The sequence below is a fragment of the Amblyomma maculatum genome, chromosome 6, assembly GCF_055883805.1.
Source record: "Amblyomma maculatum isolate TAMU_Amacu chromosome 6, ASM5588380v1, whole genome shotgun sequence".
Taxonomy (NCBI): domain Eukaryota; kingdom Metazoa; phylum Arthropoda; class Arachnida; order Ixodida; family Ixodidae; genus Amblyomma; species Amblyomma maculatum.
Window position 1 is genome coordinate 100,195,856 of NC_139349.1, and position 13,201 is coordinate 100,209,056.

Genomic DNA, 13,201 nt, shown 5'->3' on the forward strand with positions numbered 1-13,201 from the left:
CCGAGGCAAGAGGTCCGGCTCGGATACCGCCAACGTTGGCGCCACTGTATACATTGCCTGACCCTATCCCGCTAGAGAAGGCAACGTATATTCGCGTTTACGGTCTGAGCATGTGCACCGCAGCCCCGCTTTTCCCCAATCTAATTGCCCACCTTTTAAAGGTGCGTTTATAGCATTTCATTTAACTGGAGGGATATAGAGATGTTTTTGCCCTGCGGCTAGTGTATAATGGTGCGGCTGATTATAGGAAGCTTCAAGCTGTATGCACCGCGGCGGATCGATCACTAGTGACTACAATGCTCAATTGCTGGACCCAAGGTCGTACTATAGCATCGAAATGTACGCTAGGCAACCCCAGGTCACAGAACCTAATCGGGAGCCTCTCACCACGGCGTCCCTCATTGACGATGCACAAATTTGGGGTACCAAAACAGCGCTTAAAACTTTTACACCGCATGTAGGTAAAACAAAATTTCTGTATAGTTTACAAAGCAACGCATATATCGACGACCAAGAATGGTCATCCCACTTTCCTCTCTCAACATGCATATCTGGGTGTGCCAGAGAACGAGAGACGTTGGAAAGGCACTTAGATTAGCACTCACCACTTCGCGCCCTGCCTACAGTTTCAAGCTTTTCTTATCCCGGTCAAAAATGCTCCCCGATGGGTGTCGTACGTGCGTTCAAGGGAATTCCCCAAGTGGAGTGTAAGGTTTTGAATAAGAGAGTTATTACTCATTAGCATCTACCCAAGTACAGCCATATGGCTACGATTAAGGGAAAGCTGCACAGCTTCTCAAGAAATTTCATGGTTGAAGAATTCGTCTCGTTCTGAAGTCGAACGCGGGATCACCGCCATTGCAGGACAGTCACTTTGTAAAGTGAAACAGGTAAGGTGTTGGCCCGGAGATGGCCGCCGCTGGCAACGGCGACGAATACACCACGCAAGCACCACCTTCAATCGGCAGCTTTCCAATAGCAACAACTTTATTCTGAAAATTAAGGCACAGTATTAGCAGGACACCAAAGTCAAACAGCACACGATGAATCATTCGGTCAAGTAGTGATTTATCAACAGCTGGTGGTTAAAGTGAGTATACGCACAAGACTATCTCCAGGCTTGAGATGCTAGCTGTGACCCGATTCTTACTAAAATAAAATTGTCGCAGAGGCTGCGAAGCAAACAAGACAAAATCGCGCCGCTTCGCAAACACATTCGCGGGGCGGATAGCGCATTTCACTTAGCTGGATTCTCGCGGTCCGGAACGTGGCCCAGAAACAATTTCCGGAGCTGCGATGGAGGAAGGAAGCCCCAGTCGTTTACGGAAGGGGGAAACGAGAACGGCGCGTCGATAGAAAAAAAAAAAAAAGCAACAGAAATGAAGGGCAGTCTCGTTTGCCGCAGAAAGTTTCGCATCGACCACACGGGTCACCAAATTGCGCAAACACGGGCGAATATATATACGTAACAGACCACTGCCCAGAACGAACAGCAGCTTCTCGGCTATAGTCAGGAAAGCCGGCTGCGAATCAACACGAGAAGGGTGGTGTGCAGAATACAACAGTTATAATAAGCGAAAATAGTTGCCCACATAGCATTAGAATAAAAAAAGATAAAAGCGGCACAAGCATGCACTCTTCTTGCACATGGCGTCCCGCGGCACCAATTTTCACGTAGACTTGTTCAGAGAGCACGCAGTAAGCATAACGTGCTCCAGTCTGCACGTGTAACGCGCAAAAATACAAACATTACGAGCGTGCGCACAAGCGAAGGCGCACACTAACAACCGCGCCCTGGGCTCACAGGGCGCACACCTTGGTCGGGTTCATGAACGAGCCCACGGGACACTTGAAGGCGTCCGCGAACTCGGGCATGTTGCGCAGCGGCCCGTTGACGCGCAACCTGGCCGGGCTGCAACCGCGGGGCGGCGCCACAGCTTCGTCGGCGCAGTGGGAAGCCGCGTAGTAGACGAAGAACAGCTGGCGGCTGTTCAGGTCGGCCGCCGTCAACAGCCGAAAGTCCGCGGTCAGGTACGCGCGGTACGCCTCGAACGCCGGCACCACGGCCAGCACGTCCAGCATGTCCTGCACCGACGTCGAGGAACCGCCGCCTCCTTCCGAGGACGCCGTCGTCGGCGAGGACCTCAGCGGCGCGTACTGTTCTTCGACGCAGCCGCGGACCCGCTGGAACATGGCCGCCGCGTCCTCGGTCGCCTCGGTCAAGTTGTTGCCGTTGGCGTTGAGCGCGCTGTGGTAGAGGAAGCGGAGCAGGGCGCCGTAGACGCGCGGCGCCACGCGCGGAATCTGCAGGTGCCGCACCGAGGGGTCGTCGCCGAGCGCCATGTTGAAGACCGGCAGCGGGATCTCGAGGCGGCGGAAAGGCGGCGCGAGCCGAGGAAACGCGGACAGGAAGCCGCCGGACCATCCGGTCCAGAGTTGGTCGGCTGGCGACGTCGAGGCGGAGCCGAAGCCGCGGCGCTGGCGCGAGACGGACTTCTTGAGCCAGAAGTAGTAGAAGTAGGCGAGCGGCGACATGGGCATGTTGGTGTAGAGGCCGTCCAGGTACTGGCGCCGGAAGGACTCGTCCTCGACGGCCGACGGCCGCACCAGGTCCCACGCCATGTCGCGCAGAGTCTGCAGCGCCGACGTGCGGAACTCGCCCGTCGACTTGAAGAACTCGTCGACGTATTTCTCGAAGACCACCTGAGCAGGGACAGCGTACTTCGCTTATTTGACGCTGTCCAAGTGTAATGGTAGTCTCCTAGTGCCACCAGCTGTAACTAGCCGCATCTTCATAAAGATCCAGCGTAAGTACGTAAAGACGTGCATGACGCGTAGTCGTAACAGCTCTTTTCCTTCTCCAAACCCCAGGACATTCCTTCGCGCGAAATACTTTACCGAAGGACCCCGCAGCTTATTTTTAATCGCCTTTGCCGAGTGTCACGACGCTGCAGTACACAGTGGAGGCCACAGTGAATCTATAAGACCAGTTCGGTTTATAATACTGCATGCTTAGAGTATATGAATGGAATATGATGCCCCTAAAAGGCATTTATGCCCAAAGGCGAAACTTCTGAAACACTGCTATAGCATAGGGGCCAGTTGGTTCTGCTTGTTAGATTCAGCGCGCTACGACAACACTACTAACACGAACGAACATAGAATAGACAATACGAACAGAACGCGATCTCGTAACGATCTTACACAGTTGTGGGATCGCGCTCAGATCGCCTTGTCTGTTCTACATTCCTTCATGTGTAGTGCTGTCGTAACTCGCTGAGACCAACAAACCGTGTCAGTTGTGCATTCTCGCCCCTGATGAAGCACGCGGTAGCAAAAAGCGAGGTGCGTGCCTGCAGGTGTCCTTCCAGCAAGTCCTGGACGTCGCCCTCGGCTCCCAGCAGGGCGAGCGACATGTTGGTCGCCAGGTACATGGGCACCGCGGGCTCGAACCGGTCCAGAAGCCGCACGCACAACTGCCGGGGCGTCAACGGCGGGCCACCCGCGGCCGGACCGGGACCGGCGTACGCGCGAGACACGGCGTCGCGCAGCGTCGCGTTCGCCATGAACGGACTCAGCACGGCCACGATGCGGAACAGCACGTAGTTAAGCAGGTCGGTGACGCGCGGCAGCGAGCCGCGGTTGAACAGGCCCAGCACGTAGCCCGGACACGCGAGCTTGATCAGGTCCTGGGATCCCCACCGAACAAACTCGTAAAACGAAACGCGTTAGAAAATGGGGCCTCGGCTTGCCTGTAGGCCCTCAGGGACCACGGCCGCAACAAACGATCCCGCTGGGAATTCGCTCGCGGCGATTTCGAGGATCACGCGGAACAAAGCCTCGCAAAAGCTGCTTTTATGAAAAGCGACACGCAATTCAAAACAGACCTTGAAAAAAAAAAAAAAACAGGTATTGAGACAGCTTCCGTGTTAATGTAAACCTTCATTTAGAGAGCTTATACTTGTCTTGGGGCATACGCTACTTTCCGTAACGACAGACGGCGCGCTGTGGGTGTTCGTTCGGGAACACGCCGCTCCTAGTCGTAAATGTTTACGACTGAAGCTCAACGTGTGCTCGAGGCAAGAGCGGACTAAAGTCTCCCCGAAAGCCTTATCGCATGCGGCAACGTGTCCCTGTCGTAAGGATTCGAACACAAGCTGTAGGGAGCTTAGTGCGAGAGAAAGATTGCACCGGCGGTCAGGCATAAAATTCGAACGAGCAAACTCCGTACAACGAGGTACGAAGGAAGAGCCCAGTTTCCAGAGGCATCCGCCGTATAGCTTTAACGGTATACCGTTAATAAAGCCGATGCGAGTGCTGCCGTTTACCAGATAATGTGTGTGCCCATCTGCCACTGAAACATCAACGGACTGCCGTAGCACTACCAATCCGCGGCGTTCTATGTGCGACAGAGACCTGCGGGAAGATGTCGTCGGTGCCGAAGGCGCTGCGTAGCAGGGGCTCCCAGCGCAGGTAGTCGATGGTCGGCAGGTCCAGCAGGGCCATCGTCTTACAGCGCGTCAGCGCCAGCGGGTCCAGTTCGGGGCGCTCCATCAGGCTGGCCAATTCGTACTCCAGCCGCGACACGTTCGTGTCCGAGAACTTGCCGTAGAAATCCAGCAGTGCCTTCGCGCACGAGCAACGGGAGAAGAAACGCGTTCATGTTTTTTGTCGCGCCCGCTCGTACTGCGCGCTGGCGGAACACGCCCACGAGCTTAACAAGGGCGAGTGACGTGCCGAGCTAATTCCAGCGTATGTGCACCAGTGTGCGCCACAAATTGAATAATGCACATAAAAGAACTGCTCCATTGAAAATTTAGAACCGCAAAAATATCCACAACAAGTAGTATACAGAATGACGAGTCTTCTGTGGAGATATCGCGAGGATAAACTGACTCACCCCGTGCAATGTCCGAACTCCGGAGCCTCTTTCAAAAGACATGTTCACTTCATTCGAATTACAACGTATTGCACAAGTCCCTCACTTTTCCTGATTAGATATAGTTTACTTGCTACTCGAGAACAATTCGCGGCCGCGCCAGTTAGGTAGCATCTTATTCGATTCTCGTGAGATTCTGGCCGGGAACAGCGGAAAGAGCGCAGAAGGCGCATAGATGCACGAGAAGCACCTGGTTCCTGAACCGTATAAAATAGCACTGCTCTCACAAACTGAACGGACAGTGACCTGACCACTATTAAGAGCACGCTCTTTGTGTCGTGCGTACAGCGAAAGCCTCGCTCGCCGCTCGATGTGGGTGGAGAAGATCGCGGCTTGCCTTAAAGGCCCCGTCCATCCAGGCGCCGCCGGCATCGGTCGACAACAGCCGAGGTTCGTCGAGCGCCCAGTAGCGTAGCCGCGGCTTCTCCGGGTCCGGCGCCACGGTGAAGCGGAACAGGGACTCGACGCCCAACTCGCGGAACACGGCGCCGATCTTGGAGGACACGTCGTCCGGAGACAGGAACGCCGCGGCCGAGCTCAGGTACGGCCAGTCCTACGTGCACACGTCACGGGCGCAGGCGCACCGTCGGTAGCGCGTTCTGTATATTTACGTGTGGGCAGTCTATACTTCATAAGCGCGAGCAACATCATATCCACGTTTTCTCCGCAAATGAATGAGCGACTTTCGCAGTGGACACGGGGCAAAATGGGTTTATTACATCCCTACAAGTCCCAATACTGACAATTTCAAAGAGATATAGTCAGCCCAGGAACAGCGAAGCTATATCATGAAGAGCAAAACATAAGGACGAGCCGAAATGGTAAACAGTCGTGAAGGTAGCGGCAAGCCACGCCCGGAGAAGGCGGCATTTCTACCTGGAATCCCAGCAGGTAGAAGAAGGTGGCTCGGATCTCAGAGAAGAGGTTCTCCTGCGGCCGCAGGCAGTTTGCGAAGAAGCGCTGCATCTCGGGCACCTGCTCGGAGGGCCGCTCCAGCAGATCGGCCACGCGGCCGGAGTAGGTCTCCAGCTGGAGCATGTCGACGGAGCCGCGCGCGTGGCGCTGGATCCAGCGCGAGCACACGAAGTGGTAGAAGTCCACGCACGGGTCCACCGAGTACTCCAGCTCGGCCTGGACGCGCGACGCCTGCTCGGCGCACGCGGGCGTCGAGCACGCCGCTGAGCCGCCTTCCGCCCCGCCGGGGCCCTGGCGCGCAGGACGGTGCAAGCGGCTCGCGGTCAGGTTCGTGTAGTGCATACAAACGATACGAGCATGAGCCAGCGATGCATGATCACGTGTCGCTCCACGGATCGCGCAGGACGAACAAACCAATGTGGACATGTTGCCTCAAAGCCGCAGTTATGTGAACGCGAGTATCGGAAAATGACCAATATATGTCCAATTAGAAGTGGTGTCCATCAAAACCTAAGCAAATTGGCGACGCAGCAAGCAAGAAATCTGAAGCTATGCACCTAGAACTATCTGGTACCGAGACTCCTCGACAGGCGGTACATCTGCATGCCACATGCTGCCGAATAGCCTGCAAGCGGACAGAGTATTCCGCTCCCATTCCCCACTGACACCCATTTCCAATTACTTTCAAACAGTAACAGCAGGACGATGCGACCTCAACAGGAATGTGACAATGTGACCGAAGCTGAGTGACGGGCGTTATACCTTGGACACCCTAAGAAAGAAAAGCGCTATAGCATATGGACGATTAATGGAGAAGTGCGGCCGCAGCCCGCCTGTGGTTTCTCACTGCGTTTCAGCGAATTAAATCATAACAGAGTTCGCTCCGCTTTCAGAACGCCGTCAGTGAAGTCGATTTCCAGCAAGGCGAATGACCATGCTCGCTTATACTAGGCAGTGAGCGCAAGCGGCAGGCTGTACCCTGGGCGCCTCCTGCAGCCTGAGCCTCCGAGGAGCCGCCTTGTGAGCCACCTGCGCCACGGGGCCTCGACTGCCGCTGTCGGAGGACGCAACGCCGCCTCCACCGAAGCTCCACTCCCAGGGCGCCCAGTGGACGGCCGGCAGGCTGATGAAGCCCACCAGGCCGAGGACGAGCACCAGAACGCCCGACACGAGGCCCCAGTAGACCAGGTAGCGGAGCCCCTCCCAGCGATGAGAGCCCGACACCAGAAGCAGACCGGTGGGTGGTGGCGCGCCGCTGGCGTCCCCGGCCCCCGCAGTCGCTGGTGCCGCCGGCACGACCGTGACCTCGGTTCTCGGCGGCTCGAGCACCACCTTGCGAACCGCGACCTTCGTACTACTGCCTTCGCCGTCGTAGGACATGGGTGCCTCACGGAAGGTCATCGCTTCGCGTCTCTCTCCGGCCCTGGATGCGCTGGATCGAGATTCTCGGGCCTTGGCGAGCATGTCAAGTTGCCTGTCGCAAGCCTTGTATGGACAAGAACGGAGCACAGCACGCGGCGCTCGGGCATAGAGGACGACCGCTCTTTTTTCTCATCTTCATCTCCTCGTGCGCAAAGTACCACGGGAAACGAGGCCGTCATCTTCTTCGTTGTTGTTGACCGCGCGGTGTTGCGGTGTTCAATATGGTACATTTCTACACAGGGGGATATGGGTCGAGAATGGAGAGTTCTATGTGAACATTTGTATACAGAGGAAAATGAGGTATATGAATGTGTCGCCGACTATATGTGCGAAGTCTTCTCAATAACTTGGATCACGGCAAGGAACTTCCATGTACTATGACATCGTCACCATCGATTCGTACTCTAACTCCTTTAGTACTTTCCTTCTGCCCCCTCCCCAGTGCGGAGCTGCAGGCCAGGGTCATTTTACCATAGCTCGACCTCTCCGCATTTCATTTCCTTTTATTAAATACTTTTTTTCTCTCTCATGGGCCAAGAATCGAGAGGCGTATCGTGACTGATCACTGGAGAATGATTACACTTTGGCATCGACTCTCGGACATCAGAAGCTCTGGTCAACGCTTTAGAACAGCAGCGCAAGATCGGCGTGTCACTGACGTGTCGGTCGTGCTAACCAAAAAAAAAAGCATATAAGGAGATAACTCTCGCTAAAGAGAATCCACACCTACGGCCCCTTACAGTAAAGAAATTTGCTCCGCCGAAGAACGCCAATACGATGTCCAGTTTAGGAGAAAAGACATCTGAGAAAAAGAAAGGAAACAAGACATCCGGCATTTCAGCTCGAAATTTCATGTATTAATCCAGGGTCGGAGAAGAGTCGCAAGCACGATTAATCCACTTACACATAGCGCGAATCATATCCGATATTTAAATGGCAGGATGCGAAACAAAACCATAAATCTGATCGCCGACTCCAGAGCCCCGCTCCATTCGCGCTCTGGGCTTTACTCTCTTTTTCCTTTTTCCCCCTATGTCGCTTCCTTCGTGTAATTCCTCTGTTTCTCTCTCTCTCTCTCTCCCTTTTTCCCCATCATTCCTCGAAGGCGCTACTTTAATGCGACGAACAAGCGGTCGTATTCCTTTACGACGCTCGCAGCACCCGCTCAGGCTATAGCGGCAACGCCTCTTCTTCCTTGGCTTCCTCTCTCTCCTCTCGCGTTCCCTTAACTTTCTATCCGACTACGTTAGCGCAGCACGTGCTCCGTGCATTATTGTCGCAACTCGGGACCAAAATAGAAACAAAAGGCGAAAAGGGGAGAGAAAGGAAGCGCGCAAATGCGCGAGCATTCCACAGATGAAACCCGCGGCGACGGCGGTTCCTCGCTCAACGGCAGACGCGGGAAGGCGCATTAGGAGGGCGCCTTCGGAGACAGAAATGATGACTTTACTTTCTTTTTTCCCCTCCGTTCCTTTCGAGACTGCAATTAGAATGGCGCGCCGAAGAGGCGCCGCGCAGAGAACGGAAGCGTGCTCTCTCTTTCCCACTCTCTCCGTAGCTTATGCGAGGAAGGAAGAGAGCCTCGCCAGACACTGCGGCGACATTAAATCGCTTTCGAACGACGCACGCATTTCAAGTCGTTCGAGAACGAGAAAAAAATGAGAACTCTAAATAAAGGCGCACAAACTGAGGAACATATATGCGAGCATAAAACGCAACCGAAGTCATAAGCCCCAGTAAAATGTGGCGATATAGAAGTATGGGGAAGGGGGGGGGGGGGGGGGGATGCGTCTCCCATGCATACGAGTCGTGACGACAGGGTAAAGAGGGGGGGGGGGGGGGATGCGTAAAAGGGTCGTAAGAGAGAAAGAATACGCGGCCCCGCAGCAACCATCTATTTCCATCGCACGTCGTCGTCGTTGTCGGCAGCACGCAGATGGGGAAATGATTCGTTCCGGCTATTTTGTGCGCGCCGTATCGTCGTCGTCGTCGATATACTTCGCGGCCGTGGGAGCTTCTTGGAACGGAACGACGCAATATCGGCAAAAAAAAAAAAAAAAAATCACCGCGCAGGATCGGAAAGCGACAGCGAAGGCGACGACGGCTGCGCAGCTCCCAGGAGGCAAATGAGGCGTTGAGTTTCAGCGCGCTATCGTCGGATGTCGTTCGCGCCAGACGGAAAGGAGGGCCGACCCATCCATGCAGTGACTGCAGAAAGGCGAAATATGCACCACAACACGGTCGTTCCGAATGGCCGCCGATAAAGGCGCCGGTACGGGCACGCGTACCGCCGCATTAAAGCGACAGGTTGAGCGAAAAGAGGTATACTACGCGAGAGTAAAGAACTGGACCGATTCGAATGCGCAGCTCCAGCCGAGTTATATTCCCCGCGACTCGAAATGTATATAGACACGACAATATGTACGGTCCCTCCGCGTTTATTAGCTCGCGGTCGCTTCGATTCTCGTTCGTCGTCGCCTATCGTGCCTTTCGCACACGGCAGTCGGTCGACGCACGCAACTATACGCGTCGCGCCCGGAACCATTAACGGGACCCATTTCGGTGTCACTGCATACACATATATACACCTCATCAAGAGCACGGCTGCCGTTGGCTTATCGTTCGCTGTATATACGTTTACTTTTTTTTTATGGCATGTTGCTTATAACGGCCCCGGCGGACGAACACGATCGTAATCTCTCTCTTTCCCCCTCACTCAACGTCTTTCCGCAGCTCGGACGCTCGTTCGGCGCAACGGTGCCGCTCAATTATTCTTTTCTTCGCACATCTCTCGACCCTTACCGACAGCTCAATGCTTCACTGCGAGCTCCTTCTTTTAGTTCCGCTCTCTTTTCTTAACAAAAAAAAAAAAAACGAACACGTACGCATGAACGCCTGCACAGCTACAGAGGAACGAACCGACTGAAACCACAGCGAAATAAAAATATGAAGGGCAAGAAAGTAAGACGAAATCCGAGAATTAAGAGACGATGATGCGACAATATATTTTCTCCGCCCACCCCTCTATTTCCCTTCCAGCCTTTGCTCTGCGTAGTCCTCGCTTCGAACCGTTACCGCTAGAGCGCGGACTGCGAACAGTCGTTTTCCCTCACGATCTAAGTGTTTGTTACTTTGTATTTGCAGATGGCGACGGATGCCCTCCCCACCACCCACCCACACTTGCTCCACGTCCAAGCCCCCATCCCCACCCCCGCCGCCTCCTCCAACTTTACTTCTCTTCCCTTCGCCGCAGTTTTTATTGGCTGCCCGGATTTACGATCAATTAGGGCGAAAAAGAGATAAGGAAGAGGCCTGAGTGGGGGAGAAGGGGGGGGGGGGGGTATTTTTATATATATGCCCAGGGACCGACCGGGAAAAATGAACAGCGGATTTCTCCTTGCGGCGCGTACCAAGGCGGCAACGGAAGCCGTCGTAAATGACGGACGTATACGATACGAGCGCGGAAAGAAATGAAAATAAAGCGAGCATCGCGCAGAGACGGCTGCGTTAAAAACAAGCGCGGATACATGAAAGGCGTGCCGCCGCTTGTTCTTGGAAGCGATGATTTTTGCGATACGGTGTGAAGCTGGCTGGCTGGTCATAAATACATAGAGTAGCTTCGTAATCTGATTAAAAAAAACACACACACTCAAAGAAATTAACTAGATATGCTGAAATCGGCGTCTCATTTTGCACAGTCAATACAAACAAGAACACCAAAACAAACTTTTTTTTTTTTGTTTTTGTTTTTTTATCTCGGCTGGGTGCCGAAAAATGCGAGCTTAAAACCTTCTGAAGCATGCAATTTTCCTCGAGCTTACCTGTAATTACACAGACAAACTGGGCAGGACCTGACGAATGCGAAAAAAAAAAAAGGGAAATTTCACTTTCGCAGCGTGGAGACATGGAATGTTAGAAATAGAACAAAGACAGGTGTGTTGGTCCACGTTACCGCATTTGTTAGCGCTGCGGTGCAAATGGTCAGGCAAGTGAAACAACGTATCCCTGTTTATTGCGTTTTGATGTCGGAGAGTACCTCCATGCATCCGATTGTGAGAAATGCAGGCGTCTTTCTTCCTGGCCAAACACTGCTCCCAGCTTCGCTCACAGTATGGAGTGTGAAAGTAGCAAACACCTTTACGTAGCTGTGCATTGAATGGATTTATTTTAAAATAAATGATAAAAGGAAGTAAAAAGGTTTTTGCCAACCCCACGATCAGCTATAGCAATTACTGAAGCGCCTGAACTGGGGCGACGGAAATAAAGGGGTAGCAACGGAACAGGTAGTCAAAATATCAAAAGTGAGCGACAGGAAGAAAGAACGGGGTAGGTTAAAAATAAAATAAAAACTCTAATTCAGTATAATACAGTTCACGCCAAGGTTTGTTTAAAACCCACCCACGACTGAAACAAAGTTTCGGATTGGAAAGTCGAGAAAGAAAGATTTTAACGCGACAACAGCGTTAGAGGCCCCTTTCTCTTCAAAATCTGGCGCGGTGTCGACGTTGAACCACTAAGCGAAAAACCGTGAGCGGTAGTTGGCAGGTAGCATGGCGGTAGTTGGCAGGTAGCATGGCATGCTTGATTGGCTGGCAGCTTGTGTGACGTCACGAGATCACCTGACGTGACTGAGAGCGCTGCCAACTTGCGTCTTCGTCTTTGAGAGTGAGATCGGAATCCGGCCTTCCGTGACCCTCGGATCCCGCGAGTAATACCGCTGTCACACGGGCATTTATTTCGGAGACCCTCTAACCGTCTTCCTATCGCCTCGGAGGCCTTCGAAAGCTGCCACACGGGCGGGCGTTTTCAATGGCCATTAAGTCGATAGTCTATCGAGTCAACGGAACAGCTCAGAACTCTATCGAGATCTCGAAGGCCTTCGAACATCGCGCAAGGTTGCTAGCGTTGACCCGATGAGCGTCACGCACACACGTGCGCAGCGCGTTTACGATACAAAAACGTGAACAAGCGTTATTATTTTATATCTTTAATTTACGAGGTAAAATATTAATACCCGTAATAACTTTAAAATAGCATCGCTCTTTTTTTAGGCGTATTGTTTATGTAATCTCTACTACTGTGCCGCCGAGAAAAACAAACACAATGAAAAGCAGTCGTATGAATGCAAACGCATAAAAAAAAAAGTCTGAATAATAGCCAAACACCTGCAGTTACTAAAAAAAAAGGTAACAGTTATATTTTATTTTGCATTTATAGAGAGATTTTAGTTATTTAAGCAAAACCGAAAACAACGTCCCTGGCGCCATAAATGTTTGGCGCCAAACACCAGAACTGTTTCAATGGCCTTCGAGTTTTGCCGTGTAGCAGCGGCAAAACTCCTTCGAGTTCGATCGCAATTGAAAATCTCGAAGGCTATCAACTCAATCGTCTTTGAAAATGACCGTGTGACTGGGGTATAAGACGTGGGCACGCTCTCCCTATGCCATGCATGGCGCGTTTGCACCTCTGCCGGGTGGTCGGTCACATAATGTGGTGTCTTGCGACTGCATGCTACTGAGCATTTGTGGAATACTAGCGGGACAAATAAAAGACTACTGTTTACTGAGTGAGTTTTAAAGAGAATGGACGCGAACGAGTTTCTGCTAAGGTATATCCAGCAAACGGAAGCCACTGACACTGTCGTACCATGCCTTTAAAAGCGTATAGGTTATGCGTGTTCTCCCAATTATTTTCTTTCTTTTATTTGGGTCTTTGCGCAATTCAATTTTGAGAAATGTAGTTCTATTTGTTTCCCGGTCCTATGACCCGGTCACTGAACCCTTCATGCCGGCCCTCTTCCCTTTCTTTGCGGCGATAGTATTTCACATTGCACTGAATAATTTAAACGCGGCCATTGTGCCTTGATTTCTGCTATGTATAAACTGACATTGCTATCAGGCAAGCCAAGACAAACGTTAAGTGACG

At 52.6% G+C, this 13,201-nt stretch overlaps 4 protein-coding genes across 4 annotated transcripts in view; all 4 read right to left on the bottom strand.

The window, feature by feature from the left end:
• Positions 1-13,201, bottom strand: part of LOC146186418 (LHFPL tetraspan subfamily member 2a protein) — an 80,682-nt gene that overhangs the window by 16,381 nt on the left and 51,100 nt on the right. The gene's annotated exons all lie outside the window — the stretch shown is intronic.
• On the bottom strand, positions 982-2,700 carry LOC146186419 (neprilysin-like). Its single transcript, XM_084605681.1, has one exon. The coding sequence runs from the start codon at positions 2,620-2,622 to the stop codon at positions 1,801-1,803; it is 822 nt and encodes a 273-aa protein (XP_084461807.1). The 5' UTR covers positions 2,623-2,700; the 3' UTR covers positions 982-1,800.
• On the bottom strand, positions 3,252-4,569 carry LOC146186420 (uncharacterized). The gene is made up of 2 exons (XM_084608044.1): positions 4,417-4,569; positions 3,252-3,689 (listed from the first exon to the last, which is right to left on the bottom strand). Exons 1-2 carry the CDS (start codon positions 4,552-4,554, stop codon positions 3,252-3,254), a joined length of 576 nt encoding a protein of 191 aa, XP_084464170.1. The 5' UTR covers positions 4,555-4,569.
• On the bottom strand, positions 5,055-7,255 carry LOC146186421 (uncharacterized). Its single transcript, XM_084608045.1, has 4 exons — positions 6,833-7,255; positions 5,816-6,145; positions 5,277-5,492; positions 5,055-5,075 (listed from the first exon to the last, which is right to left on the bottom strand). Exons 1-4 carry the CDS (start codon positions 7,253-7,255, stop codon positions 5,055-5,057), a joined length of 990 nt encoding a protein of 329 aa, XP_084464171.1.

Coding starts and splice junctions, on each gene's coding strand:
- LOC146186419 (XM_084605681.1), bottom strand. CDS start 2,622: ATGGCGTGGGACCTGGTGCGGCCGTCGGCCGTCGAGGACGAGTCCTTC.
- LOC146186421 (XM_084608045.1), bottom strand. CDS start 7,255: ATGACCTTCCGTGAGGCACCCATGTCCTACGACGGCGAAGGCAGTAGT. Junction 5,493..5,815: donor TCTACCTGCTGGGATTCCAG/GTAGAAATGCCG, acceptor GTGTGCACGTAG/GACTGGCCGTACCTGAGCTC. Junction 5,076..5,276: donor GGATGGACGGGGCCTTTAAG/GCAAGCCGCGAT, acceptor GTTCCCGGCCAG/AATCTCACGAGAATCGAATA.
- LOC146186420 (XM_084608044.1), bottom strand. CDS start 4,554: ATGGAGCGCCCCGAACTGGACCCGCTGGCGCTGACGCGCTGTAAGACG. Junction 3,690..4,416: donor CCGACGACATCTTCCCGCAG/GTCTCTGTCGCA, acceptor TGGGGATCCCAG/GACCTGATCAAGCTCGCGTG.